Raw genomic sequence first — 22,589 nt, forward strand, 5'->3', positions numbered from 1 at the left:
TACATGTTTCTTCTTTAGGAATCACAAGGACACAATGCCAGGTTACAGAAATTAGCAATAATTTTGTAACAGAAGAGAGAACCCTCCTCACAGCCAGGGGTTCAATGCTATCTTAAAGAATAAAGACTTGGGATAACATCTTACATAATTGCGCATTTTAAGACTCCAGGGATTTTTCTAAGTGTCTTATGTGTATTCATGCGTTTAATCCATAAAACAGCTCCATGTGACATGTGCTATGATCCATCCCTTTTTTTTTTCTCTTTTTCTTTTTAGGGCCACATCTGTGGCATATAGAAGACCCCAGGATAGGGGGGGATTCCCATCGTGGCTCAGTGGTTAACAAACCCTACTAGTATCCATGAGGATACAGGTTGGATGCCTGACCTTGCTCAGTGGGTTAAGGATACAGCGTTGCCATGAACTGTGTTGTAGGTCGAAGATGCAGCTCAGATCCAGTGTTGCTGTAGCTGTGGCATAGGCCGGCAGCTACAGGCCGGCAGCTACAGCTCACATTTGACCCCAGCCTGGAAAGCTCCATATGCTACGGGTGTGGCCCTAAAAAGACAAAAGACAGAAGGAAAAAAAAGGAGAAGAAACTCCCAAGTTAGGGGTCAAGTGGCACCACAGCCATAGATACGCTGGATTCTTAACCCACTGAGCAAGGCAGAGGATTGAACCTGCATCCTCACAGACACTGTATTGTGTTCTTAACCCACTGAGCCACAGTGGCAACTCCAGACTGATCCCATTTAAAGTTACCAATTACTAGGTAATTGGTCCTGAGACATTGATCTGAACCCGAGGGTCGCCTGCTTCCTGCCTCTTACTTGTAGAAGGCCAGATGACTGTGTGAGAATGCACATTTTGTTCCTTCTAAAAAGACCTGGAATCCTAGTGGTTGATTATATATTAGAACCGCCAAATGATGCCTGGGTCCAACCCCAGACCAAATCAACTTAAATCTCAGGGTGGGGGTATGTTTTTAATGTCCCAGGAGATGTGACATCAAGTTGAAAACCTGCATCAAGGGTTCTCAAAACTCTAATTATCACCACCCCCATGCAGTCATCAGTTTCTCTTTCAATTGAAGTAGCAAAGGACAGCCCAAGCACTGGGGAAGCGTCTAAAGAAAACAGAGACACCAGGAGGCAATCACGTGAGGCTGGAAACTTTGTCTTTAGGAAGAAATGGTCCAGCCTCTCCTCTGCCTTTATGTCATCAGAGTGTCTGCATGTTTCTTTCGGGTGGGGCATTTAGTCCATTTACATTTAAGGTAATTATTGATATGTATGTTCTTATTGCCATTTCATTCACTGTTTTAGATTTGTTTTTATTCTTTTTTCCTTCCCTTCTTCTGTTGTTCTCTCCTTTTGTGGTTTGATGACTGTCTTTAGTGTTGTATTTGAGTCGATTTTTGTTATTTGCATGTGTATCTATGGCAGATTTTTGGTTTGCAGTTACCCTGAAATTTTGATATATATACACGAGATTGTTTGAAGTTGTTGGTCTCTTAATTGCAGGTGCATCTTCAGGGTTCTGCATTTGTACCCTCCTCTTCTCATGCTTTCTGATTTTGGTGGCACAATTGTGCGTGGATGATTTCCTAAGTTTACTGTATATATGCCTTTACTGATGAGCCTTGTCATTTGCGGCATTTTTGTTTCCTGTTGCTGTCTTTTCTTTTCTGCCTACTCAAGAAGTTCCTTGAGTATTTGTTGTAAAGCTGGTTTAGTGGTGCTGGATTCTCTTAGCTTTTGCTTATCTGTGAAGGTTTTGATTTCTCCTTCAAATCTGAATGAGAGCCTTGCTCAGTAAAGTAATCTTGGTTGGAGGTTTTTTCCTTTCATCACGTAAAGTACATCATGCCACTCCCTTCTGGCCTGCAGAGTTTCTGCTGAAAAATCTGCCGATAACTTTATTGGGGTTCCTTTGTATGTTATCTGTTTCTTTTCCCTGGCTGCTTTCAAGATTTTCTTTGTCTTTAATTTTGGTCAGTTTGATTAATATGTGTCTTGGGGTTTTCCACCTTGGGTTTATTTTATATGATACTCATTGTGCTTCCTGGATTTGAGTGAGTGGTTCATTTCCCATGTTAAGAAAGTTTTTGTCTATTATCTCTTCACAAATATTTTTAGGGCCTTTTCTCTCTCTCTTTTCCTGGCACCCCTACAATATGGATATTGGTGCATTTAACATTGTCCCAGAGTTCTCCTAGACTGCCTTCATTTCTTTTCAATCTTTTTTCTCTTTTCTGTTCCACATCAGTGATTTCCACTAGTGTGTCCTCTACCTCGCTTATTCGTTCTTCTGCCTCCTGTATTCTGCTGTTGGTTGCTTCTAATGAATTTTTTATTTCCATGACTGTATTTTGCATCTCTCCTTACTTAAGTTTTAAATCTTGTATTTCTTTGCTCAGTGTTTCCTGTAATTTATCAGTCTTTGCCTCCACTTTATTTCCAATGTCTTGAATCTTCTTCACTATCATCAGTCTAAAGTCTTTTTCCTGGAGGCTGAGAATCTCCAGATCACTTACCTGTTTTTCTTTTTTTTGTTTTTTGTTTTTTCTTTCTCCCTTATCTGAGTTATAGTTCTCTGACTTTTTATTTTGTATAGATTTTTGGTATGGACCATAGAGTTGTAGCTTCTCTTGTTCTGATGTCTGCCCCCCTTGTGGCTGAAGTTGGTACGGGGGCTTGTTGTAGGCTTCCTGATTGGAGGGTCTGGTGTCTGTTCACTGGTAGGTGGAGCTGATTCTTATCCCTCTGGTGAGTGGGGCTTTGTCTCTGGGTGAGTTTAGAGGTGCTTGTGTACCTGGGGGTCTTTAGGCAGCCTGTTTACTGATGGGTGGGGCTGTGATCCAATAATAAACCTGGATTATTACTTGGCTTGGGGTTCCTCAGCGCTGATGGGTGGGACCAGATTTTCCCCAAATGGCCACCTCTAAAAGAACACACAACGATGATTATTTCAGAGAATTTTAGCCTCCAATGTCCTTCCCCCACAACGAGCCACAGTCACCCCCTGTTTTCCCAGGAGATCCTTCAAGAATTGCAGTTGGGTCCAACCCAGATTCCTACAAAGCCTCTGCTTTGCCCTGGGACCCAGTACACATGAAAGCCTGTGTGTGCCTTTCAAGAATGGGGTCTCCATTTCCCCCAGTCCTGTGGAGCTCCTGCACACAAGCCCCACTGGCCTTCAATGCCAGATGCTCTGGGGGCTCTTTCTCCCAGTGCCAGATCCCCAGGCATGGGGACTTGATGTGGGGCTCAGAACTCTTACTCCAGTAGGTGAGTCTCTGTGATATGGTTACTTTCCAGTCTGTGGGCAGCCCACCCAATGGGTATGGAGTTGCTTATACCACGTAATCGCCCCTCCGACCTCTTGATGTGGCCTCCTCTTTGTCTTCTGGAGTAGGATATCTTTTTTCACACTTTGCAATTAATTTGTTTGAAGGTTGTTTGGCGGTTAGCTGTAATTTTGTTGTTTTTATGAGAGAAGATGAGCTCCAGTCCTTCTCCTCCACCATCTTAATTGCATCGCCTGATACCACAGTAGACACTTGTGTGTAGATCCTACATAGATCACTGCTGAAGTAAGCACCCAGCAGTAGTCGTGGCCGAGTGGTTAAGGCGATGGACTAGAAATCCATTGGGGTCTCCCCGCGCAGGTTCGAATCCTGCCGACTACGGGAAGGCAAATCTTTGCTATGAATACAGTTTTCCTTTTGCAGGCTTCTCCACAGACTATTTGGATTATTTATGAATGTTTATGATACCAGGGGGATCCTCAATGTGGCCGGAAGAGGAGTAGATGAGCGAGCTAGGGAATTGTGTGACTGTGGTTACAACCTGAGTCCAGGAGAGGGAGATGGAACAAAACACTCTAGACATTCTGGAACAAAGAAAAGCAAGGCATCGTCAGGTTGGGCAGAAAAGAACAGCTCCAATCACTGGCTCCATGGGAAAGCCTGTGCCATGGGGCCCCTGGAACCCACCTAGACCTTCCACACGAGCACTTTTGTGTCTCAGCCTCATGGGTGCCCCTGCATGTTCCTGATGGGTTTAAGTCCCCTCCTCCTTAGAACACGCACTGGCATTTTACTTTTTTTTAAATTTAAATTTTATTTTTTTATTGTTATTTCCCCAATACAATTCTTTTCCTACTGTACAGCATAGTGACACAGTTACACATACATGTATACATTCTTTTTTCTCCCACTATCATGCTCGGTCATAAGTGACTAGACATGGTTCTCAGTGCTTAACAGCAGGATCTTATTGTTAATCCATTCCAAAAGCAATAGTTTGCATCCATTAATCCCAAGCTCCCAATCCATCCCACTCTCTCCCCTTCCCCCCGGGCCACCACAAGTCTATTCTCCAAATCCATGATTTTCTTTTCTGTGGAAAGGTTCATTTGTGCTGTATATTAGATTCCAGATATCAGTGATATCATATAGCACTTTTTTTCTCTTTCTGAATTACTTCACTCAGTATGAGCGTCTCTAGTTCCAACCATGTTGCTGAAAATGACATTATTTTGTTCTTTTTTTATGGCTGTGTATATATACCACATCTTCCTAATCCAATTGTCTGTCGATGGACATTTGGGTTGTTTCCACGTCTTGGCTATTGTGAATAGTGCTGCAATGAACATGTGGTTGCATGTGTCTTTTTTAAGGAAAGTTTTGTCCAGATATATGCCCAGGAGTGGGATTGCCGAGTCATATGGAAGTTCTACGTATAGTTTTCTAAGGTACCTCCATACTGATCTCCATAGTGGCTGTACTAGCTTACATTCCCACCAACACTGCAGAAGGGTTCCCTTTTCTCCACACCCCCTCTAGCATTTATTTGTGGACTTATTAATGATGGCCATTCTGACTGGTGTGAGGTGGTATCTTGTGGTAGTTTTGATTTGCATTTCTCTAATAATCAGGGATGTTGAGCATTTTTTCATGTGCTTGTTGGCCATCTGTATATCTTCCTTGTCTGGTCAGGTCTTTTGCCCATTTTTCCATCGTGTTGCTGGCTTTTTTGCTGTTGAGTTGTATAAGTTGCTTGTGTATTCCAGAGATTAAGCCCTTCTCGGTTGCATCATTTGAAACTATTTTCTCCCATTCTGTAAATTGTCTTTTTGTTTTTCTTTTGGTTTCCTTTGCTGTGCAAAAGCTTTTCAGTTTGATTAGATCCCATTGGTTTATTTTTGCCTTTATTTCTGTTGCTTTGGGAGACTGACCTGAGCAAACATTTATAAGGTTGATGTCAGTGAATGTTTTGCCTATATTCTCTTCCAAGAGTTTGATGGTGTCTTGTCTTATATTTAAGTCTTCCAGCCATTTTGAGTTTATTTTTGTGCATGGTGTGAGGATGTGTTCTAGTTTCTTTGATTTGCATGTAGCTGCCCAGGTTTCCCAGCAATTCTTTCTGAAAAGACTGTCCTTTTTCCATTTTATGTTCTTACCTCCTTTGTCAAAGATTAACTGACCATAGGTGTCTGGGTGCACTTTACTTTTGAATTGTGGGGGTCATTTTAGCCCAAACAAATGACTGTGCTTCTTTATTTTTTATTTTATTTTATTTTTTGCTTTTTAGGGCCACACCCATGGCATATGAAGGTTCCCAGGCTAGGGGTCAAATTGGAGCTGCAGCTGCCAACCTACGCCACAGCCACAGCAATGCCAGATCCGAGCCATGTCTGTGACCCACACTACAGCTCACAGCAACACTGGATCCTTAAGCCACTGAGTGAAGCCAGGGATCAAACCTGACTCCTTATGGATACCAGTCAGATTTGTTCCTGCTGCGTCACAACAGAAACTCCCTATGCTTCTTACCTGTGTTTAATTCTACCACCCAACAAACTCACTGAGTGCCTTCAGTGACCAAGGAAGACACCACAAGAAATAGACAAACAAATAAGAAGTCTCCCCATCCGCAAGAATCTCAGTCTATTCGTAGAGAAAATGTGTGAATATAACAATTCTAATTAATTTTCCATATGTACACACCATAAGAGAGGTAGACATAAGATGCTAAGAAAAGTCAAAGCTGAAAGGGATGATTTCTAACCAGAGGAATCAAGAAAACTCTCCAAGAAGTAGTGGCCTTTGAGCTGGACATTGTGGATAACGAGGGAATTCAAAGGGCAAAGGAAAGAGGAGAGAATTAACTCAGAGCAGCGTGTGAGTCAGCTCTGAGAGGCCCCGAGAACAGCAGTTCCCTTTGATTGGCATGGGGTCAATGAGAAGCAGAAGGGGGAAATGCAGAAAACAGTGCAATGGGTGGAGGCCTGGCCTCTTTGCTGTTGGATCCATTTCTGGCCACCCCTCTGCCCCATGCAGCACTGTCCAGAGAACTCTACCCATAGTCTGCATTTCCCAGCTCCTGAACTGGCCTCCGGCTGGGTTTGCCCAGAGGCCCTGGCCCCTGATGGAGGCAGCAGGATGAGAAGCCCATGTGTTTGTGGCTATCTTTGCAATGGTGACAACTCCAGAAACAGCTATTTCCTCCACAGGCAGCGTGTGATGCTCTCGGCCTCCGCAAGAGACCCTGGATTCTGGGCTCTGCTGACAGGGGTGCCAGTCATTGTCCTCCAGACAAGGAGGGTGTCTTAGTCAGCAGGGGCCCCTATCACAAAGGGCCACAGACTGGGTGCTTATCAACAGTGGACGTTTCTTTTTTTTTCTTTATAGTTGGTTTACAATGTTCTTTCAATTTTCTACTATATAGCAAGGTGACCTAGTCACACACACATACATGCATTCTTTATCTCACATTATCCTCCATCATGTTCCATCATAAGTGACTAGGTATAGTTCTCAGTGGTATACAGCAGGATCTCATTGCTTATCTATTCCAAAGGCAATAGTTTTCATCTACTAGCCCAAAACTCCCAGCCAATCCCACTTCCTTCCCCTCTCCCTTGGCAGCAACAAGTCTGTTTTCCAAGTCTGTGAGTTTCTTTTCTGTGGAAAGGTTCATTTGCGCCATATATTAGATTCCAGATATAAGTGATATCATATGGTATTTGTCTTTCTCCTTCTGACTTACTTCACTTAAGTCAGAATCTCTAGTTCTATCCATGTTGCTGCAAATGGCATTATTTGGTTCTTTTTTATGGCTGAGTACTATTCCAACAATGTCATTTCTTCCCCCCGGATCTTCCAGGTGGGAGTCTGAGATCGGGGTGCCAACACAGTTGGGTTCTGCTGAGGACCGCCTCCCAGCTTCAGGCTGCATCTTCCTGCTGCATCCACACAAGGCGGAGAGACAGAACTCAGGTTGCTTCAGCCTCTTATAAGGGCACACATCCCATTCATGAGGGCTCCACCCTCATGACTTAACTACTTACCAGGCCCCACCTCCTAACCCAGCACACTAGGGACTTAGGATTCAGCACATGGACATTAGGGGGACACAAGTATTCAGGCCATGGCGGTCAGGGTGGGCAGTGATTTTTTTGTCCTTACTCATCTCTGGGGTGCTTCACCACCCCAGTCATCCCCAGAGTTAAAAATTCCCTTAGGCATTCCTGTCGTGGCCCAGCAGAAACAAACCCGCCTTGTATCCATGAGGATTCGGGTTCAATCCCTGGCCTTGCTCAGTGGGTTGAGGATCTGGCATTGCTGTGGCTGTGGTGTAGGCCGGCAGCTGCAGCTCCAATTTAGCCCCTAGCCTGGGACCTTCCATATGCTGCGGGTGTGGCCATAAAAAAAAAAAAAAAAAGATGGAGTTCCTTTTGTGGCTCAGTGGTTAATAAATCTGACTAGGAACTATGAGGTTGCAGGTTCAATTCTTGGCCTTCCTCAGTGGGTTAAGGATTTGGCGTTGCCATGAACTGTGGTGTAGGTCACAGACGAGGCTCAGATCTGGCATTGCTGGGGCTGTGGTTTAGGCCGGCGGCTGCAGCTCCAATTAGACCCCCAGCCTGTGTACCTCCATATGCTGCGGGTGCGGCCCTGGAAATAGACAAAAGAAAAAAAAAAAAAGGAATTTACCCAAGGATATCTCTTTGGAAAGCCCCCTTTGGTCCAGCAAAGATCTCCCTTAGGTCAACCCAGAGTGTGGGAACAGCCACTTCCAATATGTGGAGGGAGAAAGGCATTGGCTTTCCCGAGCTCCTTCACCTTGAATCTGTGTGTTACACCAGGCTCACGATCTTTAAAACAAGTAAACTGATGTCTGCTTGCTCTGAATCTTCTGCAGGTCTCCCTCTCCCCTTCGTTGGTACTTCAGCTAAAACGCTTGAGTGTTGTTCCATTACCATTTGAAAATTCCACCATCCTTGAGTCCTGCTATATTACCTCGTGATGGAGATTGGCTTCCATTCCATGATTCCCGTGTTCCCTCATGTTGGTCGTTTTATTTGTTTATTTATTTTTGTCTATTGTCTTTTTAGGGCCACACCTGTGGCATGTGGAAGTTCTCAGGCTAGGGAGTGAATTGGAGCTTCAGCTGCTGGCCTATGCCACAGCCACAGAAACGTTGGATCCTCCACCCACTGAGCAAGGCCAGGGATCAAACCCACATCCTCATGGACACTAGTCGGGTTTGTTAACCACTGTGCCACGACAGGAACTCCCATATTGTCCATTTTAAAGTGATCATAAGAAAGTATCTGAAGAGGACAGGAAAGTAACTGATTTTTTTTCCCTAAATGCATGTTATCCTTCAAAATTATCAGCTCTTCACAACATCCGTGGACTTCTCTGCACATCCGCTAACCTGCATCTTCCCTCTGCAGTCACAGTCTGCTTTCACGGCCACGGCCTCCACCACTGTTCAGCTCACTTCAGTCACATCCCAACTTCCCTGCCACTGTCCCAACAGGAAATAGAAGTGGAAGACATGGGGATGTCCCAAATTTTATGTAAGTTTGTTCATGCATCAGCTGCTTGCCTGCTCGCAGTGCCTTTGTCATTGTCTATGCACCAGGACAAGTCCAGTTGTTTTAACTCCGTAGCGTCATACGCATACAGAGGCAGAAGATGTTTTCTTGCTGCCTCCTTTTCCCTCCTACCTTCTCACTGCATCACTACATCCAACACCTGACTCCTAGCCCCATATGCCATGTACGGTTGGGCAGTCTGTGCAGTGATTAAAGGGACAACATCATAGAGAAGGTAGTTTTATTTACTAAGATAAAAAGTCCTGCTAGAGAAGTCAGGGATATTGAGGAAGGGGAGCCTTTTCTGCTTCTTATCAAAATGCCATGTGGGCTAGCTCTGCTTCTGAAGCCCCCATGAATGTGCCCACAAAAACACACACCCCTGTTCTCTTCTGACTGCTCTTCGTCCCTAAAAAATGTCATTGTTAAGCTTTTCTCTGTTAAAGTATCAAAAGGTCTGAAATGCATGACTCAGTGGTGGTGGATGCCTCACCCACCGTGAACCGATTGCCTCACTGTTGCTCTTCGCACTGTTAGCAGGCCTCCTTGTTACCAAGTCCCCTCCGGCCCCTGGCATTTTGGGCCTGGGTCACAGGATGGCCTGAGACCAAATGAGGAGCAAGCTGCCCACAGGCTGTGACAGGGAGGCCTTTGCTCAGGACCATTTCTTCCAACTGCAAGGTTTAGCACTTAAAAGTCAGCAGAGGAGTTTCTGTTGTGGCATAAGGGAAACGAAACCGATGAGTATCCATGAGGCCGCAGGATCGATCCCTGGCCTCGCCCAGGGGGTTAAGGACCTGGTGTGGCCGTGAGCTGTGGTGTAGGTCACAGACGAGGCTTGGAACTGATGTTGCTGTGGCTGTGGTGTAGACTGGCAGCTGCAGCTCCCAGTCGACCCCTAGCCTGGGAACCTCCATATGCCAAGGGTGTGGCCCTGAAAAGCAAAAAACAAAAACAAAAAGTCAGCAGAAAATGCCTGAATTGGGAAGAACTTGCAGAAATAACCATGACAACTGGGAGTGACAGGTGTCCCAGACCCGTCCCTGCTGGCCCCAACCACGCACACAGGCATTCCCAGCATCTCGGCCTTTTGCTGCCAGAGCTTTCAGAACTCAGAGCTCCAGGCAACCCCACGTTCCTACCTGAGCTGGCCTGCACTGGAAACCTCTGTGCCAGCTTTGAATTCCCATCCAGGATCCTCACAGAAACACAAAGAGCTGAGAGGAAAAATACCTCCAGCAACATCTGAAGAGAACCCATCACCTGGAGGATGACTGGCAAGCCCTGCTCATTTATCTCCTCCCCTTTGCTCTTCACAGTCAACTAGAACTTCAGTTGTTGGGTTTCTGAAATAACTCTCAAGTGTATTTGCACAGCTTTCCCACCACGAACACTGGCCATTACCTGTTCCTGCCCACTTGGACTGCAGCACCTGCCCTCTATGCCAGGTGCCTCTCCTATGGCCGTTCCTATGCTCAGACATCACCAGGAAGCCTGCCTGGACCGGGGGGGGGGGGGGGCTGTGGCCTAGGAATGGACAGTCAGCCCACTGTCCAGGAGTCCCGACTCTTATTGTGATCAGGTTTAGGAATCTATTCTAAGGATGACCCCCGAATATTTCTTAGGGAGGAAACAATGTTTGTGCAGGAAGATACTTTTTTTTTTCTTTTTTAGGGCTACACCCATGGCATAAGGAAGTTCCCAGGCTAGGGGTCAAATTGGAGCTGCAGCGCTGCCAGCCTATGCCACAGCCACAGCAACACCAGATCCGAGCCACATCTGCAACCTGCGCTGAAATTTGCAGCAACGCCGGATCCTTAACCTACTGGGTGAGGCCAGGGATAAAACCTGCATCCTCAGAGAGACACTGTCAGGTTCTTAACCCTCTGAGCCAAAACGGGAACTCCCAGATACATGCTTTTATTAGCAGGTTTAGGTGAGAATGATGAGGCCACTAGGCTGTGGACTATGAAGAGGGGAAATACACTGTGTTGCAGAGAAATAAAAAGAAATTCCAGGGTTGGGGTGGACCAGGGGGCTGGGAGGTGGGAGAGCAGAGGAGCAAGGAGAGGAGAGGGGTGTGTGTGTGTGTGTGTGTGTGTGTGTGTGTGTGTGTGTGTGTGTGTGTGTGTGCATGGGATAGCTGCATGAACGGCTATCCGCAGGGATGAGGAGGTCACAGAACTACGTGTGTGCCATGTACTGGGACTGGACAGATGGGGATGGTGGGGCCGGTGTCTGACTGTTGTGGATGGTGGGGCCAATTTCTGACTGTTGGAGTGGGAGGTCACAGCTCAGCAAGAGAGGAGGCCAGAATGACCCATGTGGCACTGAGCAGAGCTGGAGACATCAGGGTAGACTCGTGTTTACACAAAGATCATTACCCGCAGAAACCTGTATAGATGTGTGTACATGCACAGGGTAGGGCTCGTGGGCATGCACGCGGAGACACACACACACACACATCTCTACCCTGTGGGCTCTAAGGGCCCAGGCACAGCAACACCCAGTCCCATAAGCATACGGCACTCAGATTTGATTTCTATACTGCTCCCAGCAGAAGGAACCAGGGCTTCTTGGAGAAGCAGGCATTCGAGGACTGCAGCAGGAGGTACCAGAGGGGAGCACCAGGAAGTAAGGAAATGCTCGAACCCCATGACTACCCTGATGCAGTACACAGCACGGGGGCACGGGACTCCCAGTGACTCAAGCTGGCATCACTCGAGCAAGACAATTAACAAAGAGGTATTGCATTATAACTCAGAGTGGGGCCATACCAATAGCAACAAAGGACAAAACACTGAAATAAACAGGGAAAAGGGATAAATCTGCCTCCAGGAAACATTATAAGTGACTTACATGGACACTACCCCTCAGGGATGTGGAGTGTAACTCCATGCTTCTTACACAGCGTGGGCCCTGTGACTTCCTTCCAAAGGGGACAGAACGGAAAGTGGAAAAGGAGAACACGTGGTAGACACGACCTCTGCCAGGGGATGAAGGTCAACAGCATGAGTCGGTGTTCCCATCGTGGCCCAGTGGTTAACGAACCCGACTAGTATCCCTGAGGACGGAGGGCCTCCCTCAGTGGGTTAAGGATCTGGCGTTGCCATGAGCTGTGGTGTAGGCTGAAGATGTGGCTTGGATCCTGCGTTGTTGTGGCTGTGGTATAGGCCAGAGGCTACAGCTCCAATTCAACCTCTAGCCTGGGAACTTCCACATGCTGCACATGCAGCCCTAAAAACAAAACAAAACAAAACAAAACAAAACAAAAAATAGCAAGAGTCACAGGTCATGTTGACATAAGCCTTGATACAAAGTGGCATAAATCCTACAGGAATGCAGGATGCTCATAATAAGGGAAATTAATTGGGCTCTGTAGGAACTTTGTACCATCCTCTTGTTCTAAAAAATATACTTTTTCTTTTTTTTCAAAAAAGACTCAGGGATGGGAATGTAGAGATGAAATTTCTTTCTTTTCTTTTTTTTTTTTTCTGCTTTTTGGGGCCATACCTGTGGCATATGGAGGTTCCCAGGCTAGGGGTCTAATCGGAGCTACAGCTGCTGGCCTACACCGCAGCCACAGCAATGCAGGATCTGAGCTGCATCTGTGACCTACACCACAGCTCACAGCAACACCGGATCCTTAATCCACTGAGTGAGGCCAGGGATCGAACCTGCAACCTCATGGTTCCTAGTTGGACTTGTTTCCACTGTGCCATGAGGGGAACTCCTAGAGATGCAATTTCAAGTTATTTTCATTGCTGGGATGTTGAACACACCTGCACCCTAAGGTGCAGATAAGGCCTGGTACACTCGATGATCCTGGAGCAGGTGTGGAGGCCCAGGAAACACAAGCACCCTCCCTCCTCCCCCCAAGACCCATGGAAGTCACACCCTCTAGAAAGGGACTCCAGGAGCAGACATTCTAGCCTGCAACCAGCAGGAACACAGCAGTGACTCACAGGGGTGCCTGCACGGCTGGGAGGGGCAGCTCAGGAGCCCAGCTCTTCCTTCTCAGAATTATCAGAGGAAGAGGTGTCTGCCCAGTTCTAGTCAGGAAAACTTCTCTGAGTCTTTCTTTCTTTCTTTCTAGGGCCCCACCTGCGGCATATGGAGGTTCCCAGGCTAGGGATCGAATTGGAGCTGTTGCTGCTGGCCCAGCCAGCCAGAGTCACAGCAACACCAGATCTGAGCCGCGTCTGCGACCTACACCACAGCTCATGGCAACACTGGATCCTTAACCCACTGAGCAAGGCCAGGGATTGAACCCGCAACCTCATGGTTCCTAGTCGGATTCATCAACCACTGAGCCACGATGGGAACTCCGAGCTGTGCTGTTTAAAAAAAACAAAACAAAACAAAAAAAAGCCCTGACCTGGGTGTTCCCATCATGGCTCAGCCATGGCTGACTGGTATCCATGAGGATTTGGGTTCGATTCCTGGCTTTGCTCAGTGGGTTAAGAATCCGGCATTGCTGTGAGCTGTGGTGTAGGTCACAGACATGGTTTGGATCCCACAATGCTCTGCTTCGACCCCTAGCTTGGGAACTTCCACATGCTGCGGGTGCAGCCCTAAAAAGAAAAGAAAAGACAAAAGAAAAGAAAAGACAAAAGCCCTGATCTGTAGCTTCATTGTGCATCCCCATGGGATAAATACTCCCACAGGAAGCTTTGTGCCTGTAGACTGTCCTGACTGACCGAGAAGTGGGCACAACATTGCCTGGAGCCGATGCATTTCTCCTCTGAAATTCCTTAGGCTTCTGAGCATCTGAGCCAGCCCCCAGCCCTCATCACTTTCTATTGCCAAGGATGGTCCTCTCTGCACACCTTCACTCTCCTCCAGGACAGCATCCAGGGGAAGGAACAGGTGGGTGCCTCAGCCCCACATGCTCAGCTGTATGACACTGACAACATTCAGAGCTTCGGATTCCTGTCTATTAAAGACGCAGCATGAGCAAGCTGTCTCCGGGCTGTCAGAGAATTTGGTGAGATTAACACGTGACAGTGTCACGCACAACAGTCCCTGGATTTTGGTGGAAGTTCCATAGACTGTAGTTTTCTACCCTTCTTAGGCTCTTAACACTCTAGGAGAGGAGCCACATCATGGTTCCCTTTTCAATCACCCCAAGTGTCAAGAATGCTGCAGTGTAACTAGCCGTGGTTGAAAACATACTTACTAACAGAGACACTGAAACAATGGAGAAGCTGATGGCAAGGCTGGAGGTGGGGATGGGAGCCCGGAACCTGCTGGGGCAGAGGGTGTGGGCAGCTGAAGAGGGAAGAGGAGGAGCACAGGGATGAGATTTGCTTGAGCCCAAGGTTTCCCTGATGTGCCTGGGGTGGGGGTAGGGCTGGGGCTGGGTTTGTCTCCAGGGCACCTCCCTCCCCTTGGCCTTCTCTCCTGGGCACACCTAACTATTGCTTTTACTCCCCAATTCTGGCTTTGGTTAAGACAACCGACAGCCTCCTCGGTGGTGATAAAAACAGCACCAGCTACTCCTACTGCAGCAGCTGACAGTGTTTCCACATAGTTAATCCCGGAGGGGCAGAAGGTGGCAACGGTGCATGCTGGCAGAAAAAATGGTCAGGTAGGACTGCTGGGTTCAGGGAGTTTTGTACAGATGTAGTGTGTATTTCACAATCCCTGGCCTGCTTGAACTGATAAACACCTATCAGCTAAATCTCACCTACAACCCCACATGCTTGAAATCCCACTGCAGCTTCCATCTGATTTTGCCTTAGGGCAAGTGTCAACACAATCTTTTCTCACATCTCTGCTCCTCAACTTTTATCTAAAAATCATGGCATCATAGAAGGAGAAGCTCGGGCCCTGCCTGCTCCAGACAGTTCTTTGCAAAAATTACAGATTTAACCCAAACTCAAAATGTTAACAATGGAGAAACAAAAACTGCAAGACCAAAAGCGACGCGTCCCAGGTGGCATGCTCTGGAAGATGGACCAGGAGTCTCTCTGCCTCCAAATGTCCCCTGGCAGCCCCTTTGGATGCTGCAGGGTGGGGATGGGGGGCTGGGCGTCCTGAAAGGAGGCCAGCCCAGGGGTGGGCAGCACCGGCCAGAGCAGCCCTTCCCTCAGGGACGGGGCTCAACAAGCTTCTTCCCATTGGATGACTCTCAGCGGTTAGTGGGGAGACCGGACGGGAAAGTTGTATTAGAATCACAGAATCAAGACTTGTGTGCTGTGTAGTTTGAAAGATGTAACCTATTACTGCTTTGACTTATTGCTAGCTTGGAGGTTTATAACAAAGCTAAAGAAAGGTATTCGATTGTGAAATTTAGCAAAGAAGCCTAACTTTCCCAGCGGTCAGAGGAGCGGCAGGGAGTAGCTGAAGCCTGCAGTTCGGCCTGCAGCCCCACCCTCGGGGTTTTCCCTCTGGATACCCCCACCCCCACCCCGGGACTGGCACCACGCAGACCCACGTGCAACCGCTTCTCCCCGGGGGGCCAGCTTCCCACAATCCCAAGGTGACTTCTGCATGGGTACGTTGACACAGCTCCTCGCTGGGAGCACATGCTTATGGAATAAACAACCCAGGGGACGCAGGTGCCATCAGTGCACCCTCAGCGCATAAGTGTGGCCAAAAGCACACGTTGGGAAGGAAGCTGGAACGAGGCACGGGCTCGTCTCCAGGCGGAGACAACGCGATCCACCCTTTTCTTCCTGGTTTGTCCTCATTCTACACTAGCGTTGCTTTTTAATATAATAATAGACTCCACACTTCGTAGAAAGACGCTCCGGCCGATCACCGGACAGGAAAAATGCACGGGGTCTGGACTTGAGCGGTGTTTGGGGCACTAATTTTTGTCGCTACCGCTACTTTAACTAAAGAAGCAGGGAGAACAACTTTCAGAAGGATGCGGTAAAGAGCGCCAAAGACCTGGGAAAGCCGAGCACAAGCTCTCCCGGAGCTGTACTCCGCAGTGCCCACCGCGGCCCGCGGCCTCGGCGCTCCGGCCTGCGCACGCGCACACGTTGCCCGCCTGCAGCCTGTCCCTGGCCACCGCACTGCGCCTGCGGGCGCGGGCGGGGCGGGCGTAGCGCATGCGCACGGGCCCGACCGGCAGGAAGCGGGCGTGGGGCGGGGCCTCCGGGCCGCCCCCGCCGCCGCCGCGCACGGAGCCCAGCGGCCGCAGCGCGCGGCCCGGGATGCTGAGCCAGGCGCTACTGCGCCTCGCGTCCGCCGTCAGCCGCAGGAGGATGAAGCTGCTGCTGGGCATCGCGCTGCTCGCCTACGTGGCCTGTGAGTTCGCGCGGGGCCATTCATTCCCGCCGGCGGCCTGCTCCCTCCTTCCCGCTCCGCGCGCGCGCGGCCGCCGGTCGGACAGCGGGCGCGGACCCTCGGCCCTCGGCCCGGCGGTCCGAGCCACACGCGGGCTGCGGTCCACGGTTCCTGAGAGTGCCGCGCCGCCGGGCGGGTCCAGGGGTACGAATGCTCTCGCCTGGCGGAGCCCCCGCCTGGGCTGCCTGCTCCCAGGAAAATTACTCAGCGTTTAACTGCTGGGGAACTCAAGTGTCGCGGGACCCCGCCGGCCCCCGGCCGCGCCCAGGGGTCCAGGACCCCGGGGGTGTCCGCGCCCGGGGTTCTGCGAGTCCAGGTATCCGGACCTCCGGAGGCCGCCGAGTCCAGGTGTCTGGACGCCTGGGAGTCCCGGAGCCCAAGAGCCGGACGCTCGGGGTCCCCGTGCCCAGGGGCCGAACACTCATGGATGTTCGCGCTCTGGGGTCTTGGCGCCCAGGTGTCCGGACGCCCGGGAGTCCCCACGCCCAGGTGTCTTCACCCGGGATCTTGTTACCTAGGGCTAGGGATGCCCCGGGGCGGGGAGTCCCCACGCCCAGAATCCCGGGGCGCAGGTCGGCCCGGCGCGCGGGTGGAGGGGGGGAATCCTGGCGCCGCTCTGGTGTGTGCGGTTCTGTGCCATCGCTCCTGGCGGCTTCGGGATTAGGGGCAGGAGGGGCACTTTTCAGGCGGGTGGTAGACCCTCTTCTTAGAGGCAAAAGCTATCTCTTTAAAAAAAAAAACAAAACTATTCGATGGGAATGTATTTTCACTGCTGCTATTAATACTTCAACGAGTACCAAAATTGGACCAAGTGTGAGCTTCGTTTGAATCTTAGCCACGAGACTGATACACGCTGAAACGAAACACCTGCTCACCAGTTGGATTATCAAGATCTGATTCCCGAGGTGAGGGGGCCTCGAGAAAGTGCCTTCTGTTGAGGAAAATGTGTGCAATTAAGACCTAGGCTGTGGGGGCAGCCCAGCTGCGAGCTATTAGGTGAAAATAGTTGCGAGGTCCAAAGGGCTAGTGTGAAGTGTGTGAAGGGCTTGAGTCAGAGCGGAGCCTCCAGGGGAAAGATCACATCAAGTTGATAACTATCCTTAGGGCCATCATAACGGTACCTGTGTGATGCCGGCTTCTCCATGTGTGCGTGAGTGTTTCATTGTCTCATTATTTTAACAATCTTAGGAAATAGGTACTGTGATTATGCCCATTTGAGAGGTGAGTAAATTAAGGCCGAGAGAAGTCAGGTGAATTTATGGATGATCACTCAGATAATAAACTATAGAGAACAAGATGTGAGTCTAGGAAGGCCAGGGAGCTGGGACTCGCCCCCCAGGTGTGTGGCAGGCTCAGTGGGTTTTTTTTTTAAATGGTTTTTATTTTTTCCATTATAGCTGGTTTACAGTGTTCTGTCCATTTTCTACTGTATAGCAAGGTGACCCAGCCACATGTACATATATACATTCTTTTTCTCACATTATTCTCCATCATAGTCCATCACAAGTGGCTAGATAGAGTTCCTTGCTATACAGCAGGATCTCATTGCTTATCCATTCCAAAGGCAATAAACAGTTTGCATCTATTAACCCTAAATTACCAGTCCCCACCCCTCCCCCTTGGCAACTCCAAGTCTGTTCTCCAACAGTCCATGATTTTCTTTTCTGTGGAAAGATTCCTTTGTGCCATATATTAGATTCCAGATATAAGTGATATCATATGGTATTTGCCTTTTTCTTTCTGACTGACTTCATTTAGTGTGAGAGTCTCTAGTTCCATCTTGTTGCTGCAAATGGCATTATTTTGTCCTTTTTTATGGCTGAGTAATATTCCATTGTGTATATACATTCCACATCTTCTTAATCCATTCATCTGTCAATGGACAGGCTCCCTGCTGATTTGGGGGCTTCTAAAGGTAGGGTTCTGGAGAGCCATGGAAAGTTTTTTAACATCCCGTGGACCAGGAACTCCTGCCCAGTTTTTACTGGTGTCCATCAAGCCCTTACTGTTGCTCCTCCTGTGTTTAGTCCTGGGGGGGGGGCGGTCACGAGGAGTGCAGGACATCTGGGCAGTGGTTCTCCAGCCATTTGCATCATACTCACCTGGAGGGTTCTTGAAACCCAGGTTGGTGCCTCCCACCTTGAGTGTCTGATGCACCAGGTCTGGGTGTGGCCAGGCCATTTGCATTTTTACTGGCTTCACCTGAGATGCCATGGTGGTGGGGGGGTGTCTGGAGACCCCACTGAATGAGATAATCATGCAAATGAGCGTCATATTTCAAAAGGGGAGGGCAGGAAGTTAAGGCGTGTCTGAGGGCTTGTGGCAGGGCCAAGCCAGGCATTTGTTTCCCGGAGGAAGTGAGGCTGGAGCTGAGAAGTGCAGCCCGCGTAGGAGTTAATGGGGGCAGAGGAGGAAATGTGCTCAGAAGAAGTGGCTCGTGCAGAGGTCCTGTGGCACCAGGAGCTGGCAGCTGTTCTCTGGAGGCTGAGAAGGGGGCGGCGGCTGGAGTATGAATGGAGTTGTGCTGAGGCTGCCTCTGCAGACAGGGCCTGGAGAGGCGGTGTCCTACGGGGGTGAATTCATTCGCCTGAGGGTTTAAGACCAGAGGGGAGGCAGTGTTAGGAATGCACAGGGCTGGTGGGTGAGACGCTTAGCAGTAAAGGCCACACAGTAGCTCTTGAGTGTCCCCGACGGGTGGAAGTGTCCCCTGGTCTCCATGCCACTTGTTAATGATCTTGCCTCCTTGTTTGAGAAAACTGCCCTTGCTCCCCAAGGACACGAAGCTCCTTCCTGCATCTTCCTCGGTTTCTTTGTCCAAGGGCACCCAGCCTCCTTGCTGACACCTGACTCTTCCATCCAGGCAAGGCGGGGGGAGTTCCTTTCCCCTGCCCCAAGGCAAGCGCTTCTCAGCTTTGAGCTGATGAGTTTGGTTTGTCTTTGTGCTGCAAGCCTGAGCTTTTCATCTGTAGGTGCCACCTGGGGACCTTCTTCCTTAAAAGATGAATGTTTCCCCTCCTTCCTTTCCACCCACCTGTGCTCACCCTACCGCAGGCGTGATGTCATCTTGAGGAGATCAGCATTAGCTCGAGTGTGTAACTAGATGTTATTCATGGTGATCTGTGTTGTACTTATGTTACCTTTTGTTTTTCTCGCAGTTAATTATGCCGCCTTCCGTGCTCTGTTCCCCATTAGATCCCAAGGCTTTGTGGCCAGCCTGCACCTCCCCCAAGGTGCTCAGCAGCACCGTGACCTCCCTGAGCCCCCCCCCCCCCCCCCCCCCCCCCCGGCCCCAAGCCTCTCCAGTCTCATGATGCCTCTGGCCCCAGCCCCCCAGGCCGTCAGCAGAGCTCTCCTGTCCCCTCGCTGCATCTTAGTTATTTCACCCTGAGGCCTTGGGAGACCTCGGCCTCAGAGGTCTCTCTGTCTTCGTGTTTAATTGACAGGTGGATGGTGCAGAACCATCGGGCTTCACCCCTTCTGGGTGCTGGTGCTGCGGCTCCAGCTGCCTCCCCGCCCCAACTTGGTTTCTCCCCCAGGAGCCCAGGCCCTTCTGCCCTGGTGCTGGTGGCCACCCCACACCCTGGCTCGGCTCTAGCGTGGCCCCTGGGCCCTGAGCGCTTCCTTGTGGTTGTATTTCTTCCCCTGTGATGGATAACTGGTCTCTTTCAAGACTACGGCACGCCTGCTCCCCAGAGTGAGGCTGCCCTGACTGCTGTGCCGGGTGGGGTGGGGGAGGGCAGAGGGGGTGCGTGGCCCCAGCTCAGCACCCGCCGGGCTTGCCCAGGATGTGCAGCCCTGAGCTCTCCCTTGGTCCCTCCTTCCCCTCCTGGAATGTCAGCCTGCGGGGCCTTGGGATCTCCTGGTGTCATCCTTTTCGTTTCCTGTCTTCTGTCAATTTAGAGCTTTGCTCTGCTTTTTGGAAACTTCATTATCTTTGTCATCTGACTCTTCCTGTGATTTAAAACCTGGCTTTTTGGAGTTCCCATCGTGGCTTAATGGAGATGAATCCGTATCTTTGAGGACACGGATTCGATCCTTGGCCTCGCTCAAGCGGGGTTAAGGATCCGGCATTGCCGTGAGCTGTGGTGTAGGTCGCAGACATGACTCGGATCCTGCGTTGCTGTGGTGTAGGCTGGCAGCTGCAGCTCCAGTTCAACTCCTAGCCTGGGAACTTCCATATGCCACGATGTGGCCCTAAAAAGCAAAACAAAAAATAACCAAAAAACCCCTTTCTTTTTGCTGTCACTTTTTGTTCATGAGACTTCTTTTTTTCTCCAAAAACCTTGCTCTTTGTTTCCCAGTCTCCTCCTCTCGTAGTTCCTTTGTCCCCGCCCCTGCAGAGTCCCTCCCCCTGGTGACTTCCTTTTTCCTTGGAGGCTTTCTGGGAACCCTGGGTCATCGGTTCCATTTGAGCGGGGCCGCTCCACACAAGTAGCTATGTTGAGGACACTCAGCATCCTCCTGAGTTGCCCACTCCCCGCCCCTGGGAGCCCTGGGCCCTGCTGACAAGGTCTCCCCTGCCCCTGCCCTGCCCTCGAAGGACAACCCCACATCCTGGTGCCCAGCCTCCCCCTGCCACCCGTCTCAGGCTCCTGTTCTCTTAATTCCTCTGCCTTCTTCCTTCTCTCCACCTTCCAGAAGCACTGGCTCCCTCTCCCCTGTGCACCTCAGTTTGTACCTGAAACAGCAGAATAAAGACGGAGGCTGTTTTCTGACATTTCAGTGGTGCTCCTTAAGCTCTTGAAAACCTGAGGTGTGATAATATCGGTGCTCATTTAGGTTTGGCCATGTCCTGGGCTTTGTTGTAGTGACATGCATTTGTGGTACCTTCCTGTCCTGTCCCTGTTAATCCACTGAAAAGAAAAGACACTGACTCAACCCCGGAAACCACATAAAAGGATGTTTTATGTGTTAGCTCTGCACTGGTGATATCAGACGTTCAGCTTCTCTGAGTTGGGACTTTTCATGAGAGTTTTGCACCTGGTCTAATCTGTCTCCATGATTTGCAATGACAAAGTCACTCAGCAGGAGTTCCCGTTGTGGCTCAGCAGAAACCAATCCGACTAGCATCCATGAGGATTCAGGTTCAATCTCTGGCCTTGTTTAGTGGGTTAAGGATCTGATGTTGCTGTGAGTTGTGGTGTAGGTTGAAGATGTGGCTTGGATCTGGCGTTACTGTGGCTGTGGTATAGGCTGGCAGCTACAGCTCCCATTTGACCCCTAGCCTGGGAACTTGCATATGGTGCAGGTGAGGCCCTTAAAAAAAAAAAAAAAAGTCGCTCAGCAGACAGATGGATGCTGGCCTGCATGGGCAGATGGCACGACAGCAGGGTCCTGATGTCAGGGGCCTCCTGGGAGAAAAGAGGGGAGACAAGCACACTAAGTGGTGCTTCCAGGTTTGCCAGAGCCCAGCAGTCACTGGCTTATTACCTCAGTTTCCCGGGTCATTTCCCCCAACTCCACCATGAATAGGAGCTCAAAATCTCCCCCTCCCTCCTTGGAGGCTGGAAAGGGCAACCTGGAAATTATTTTGACCCTCGTCATCTAGTTTGAGGATTTCCACACGTGATTTCCATTGTATTGAAGGAATAATTCAGCAAAGACCCAAATAACTCTCAGCCTGCATGTGCTAATAGTTCTTTTCTTCCCACATTTGCTCATTCTTTTTGTTTTTATACATACTTATTTGTTGAAATATTTGAAAGCAGCAGACATAGCAATAACTTCATGTTTAAAAACGTTACTGTGTATCTCCTAAGATCTGCATTTTCTGTGTCATCTCATCACTATCATATTCTAAAAATTAACGTAAATAATATCATCTGACTTGCAGTCCATATTTTAATTTTCCTCCAGTTGTACCATAAATGTCTTTATAGCTTTTTCTTTCTTCTTCTTCTTCTTTTTTTTTTTTTTTGTCTTTAGGGCTGCACTCGTGGCATATGGAGGTTCCCAGGCTAGGAGCTGAATTGGAGCTACAGTGCCAGCCTACACCACAGCCACAGCAATGCCAGATCCGAGCTGCATCTGCGACCTACACCACAGCTCATGGCAATGCCAGATCCTTAACCCACTGAGCGAGGCCAGGGATTGAACCTGCGTCCTCATGGATACTAGTCAGATTCTTTTCTGCTGAGCCATGAGGGGTACTTCTATAGCCTCTTCTGAGTGTTGTTTTTTAGATCCAGGATCCCATCAAGATTTACACATCGCTGTTCCATCTCTCTTTCTGTTTTCTAATGACATTTATCTTTTAAGAGGAAAGTCTGGTTGTCCTTTAAAACGTCCCACCTGGATTTACCTGATCATTTGCTTAGGATTAAATTCAGCTAAACATTTTTGTGATGATGCTGCTTGGTTAGTACAGCATCAGCTTTGTCCACTGTTGGCGCTGAGTT

At 49.3% G+C, this 22,589-nt stretch overlaps 1 protein-coding gene and 1 non-coding gene across 5 annotated transcripts in view; both read left to right on the forward strand.

Moving 5' to 3' along the window:
* The first annotated feature begins 3,609 nt into the window (after window positions 1–3,609).
* TRNAS-AGA (transfer RNA serine (anticodon AGA)) lies at window positions 3,610–3,691 on the forward strand. Its single transcript has one exon. It is a non-coding gene; the product is annotated as a tRNA-Ser (tRNA).
* A 12,262-nt stretch (window positions 3,692–15,953) lies between these two features.
* The window catches only part of UXS1 (UDP-glucuronate decarboxylase 1), a 69,696-nt gene continuing 63,060 nt past the window's right edge, over window positions 15,954–22,589 (forward strand). For 2 of the 4 annotated variants that reach the window (XM_047781308.1, XM_047781309.1), the window contains exon 1: window positions 17,030–17,096. Coding sequence is in view for 2 of the 4 variants with exons in the window: in XM_047781306.1 (XP_047637262.1) it covers window positions 15,954–16,152 (199 nt within the window). In the remaining 2 variants the exon portion in view is untranslated. Of the gene's footprint in view, window positions 16,153–17,029; window positions 17,097–22,589 lie in introns of those variants that run through there. The other 2 variants (XM_047781306.1, XM_047781307.1) reach the window with 2 other exon arrangements.

This window comes from Phacochoerus africanus, chromosome 5 (genome assembly GCF_016906955.1).
Source record: "Phacochoerus africanus isolate WHEZ1 chromosome 5, ROS_Pafr_v1, whole genome shotgun sequence".
Taxonomy (NCBI): Eukaryota; Metazoa; Chordata; class Mammalia; order Artiodactyla; family Suidae; genus Phacochoerus; species Phacochoerus africanus.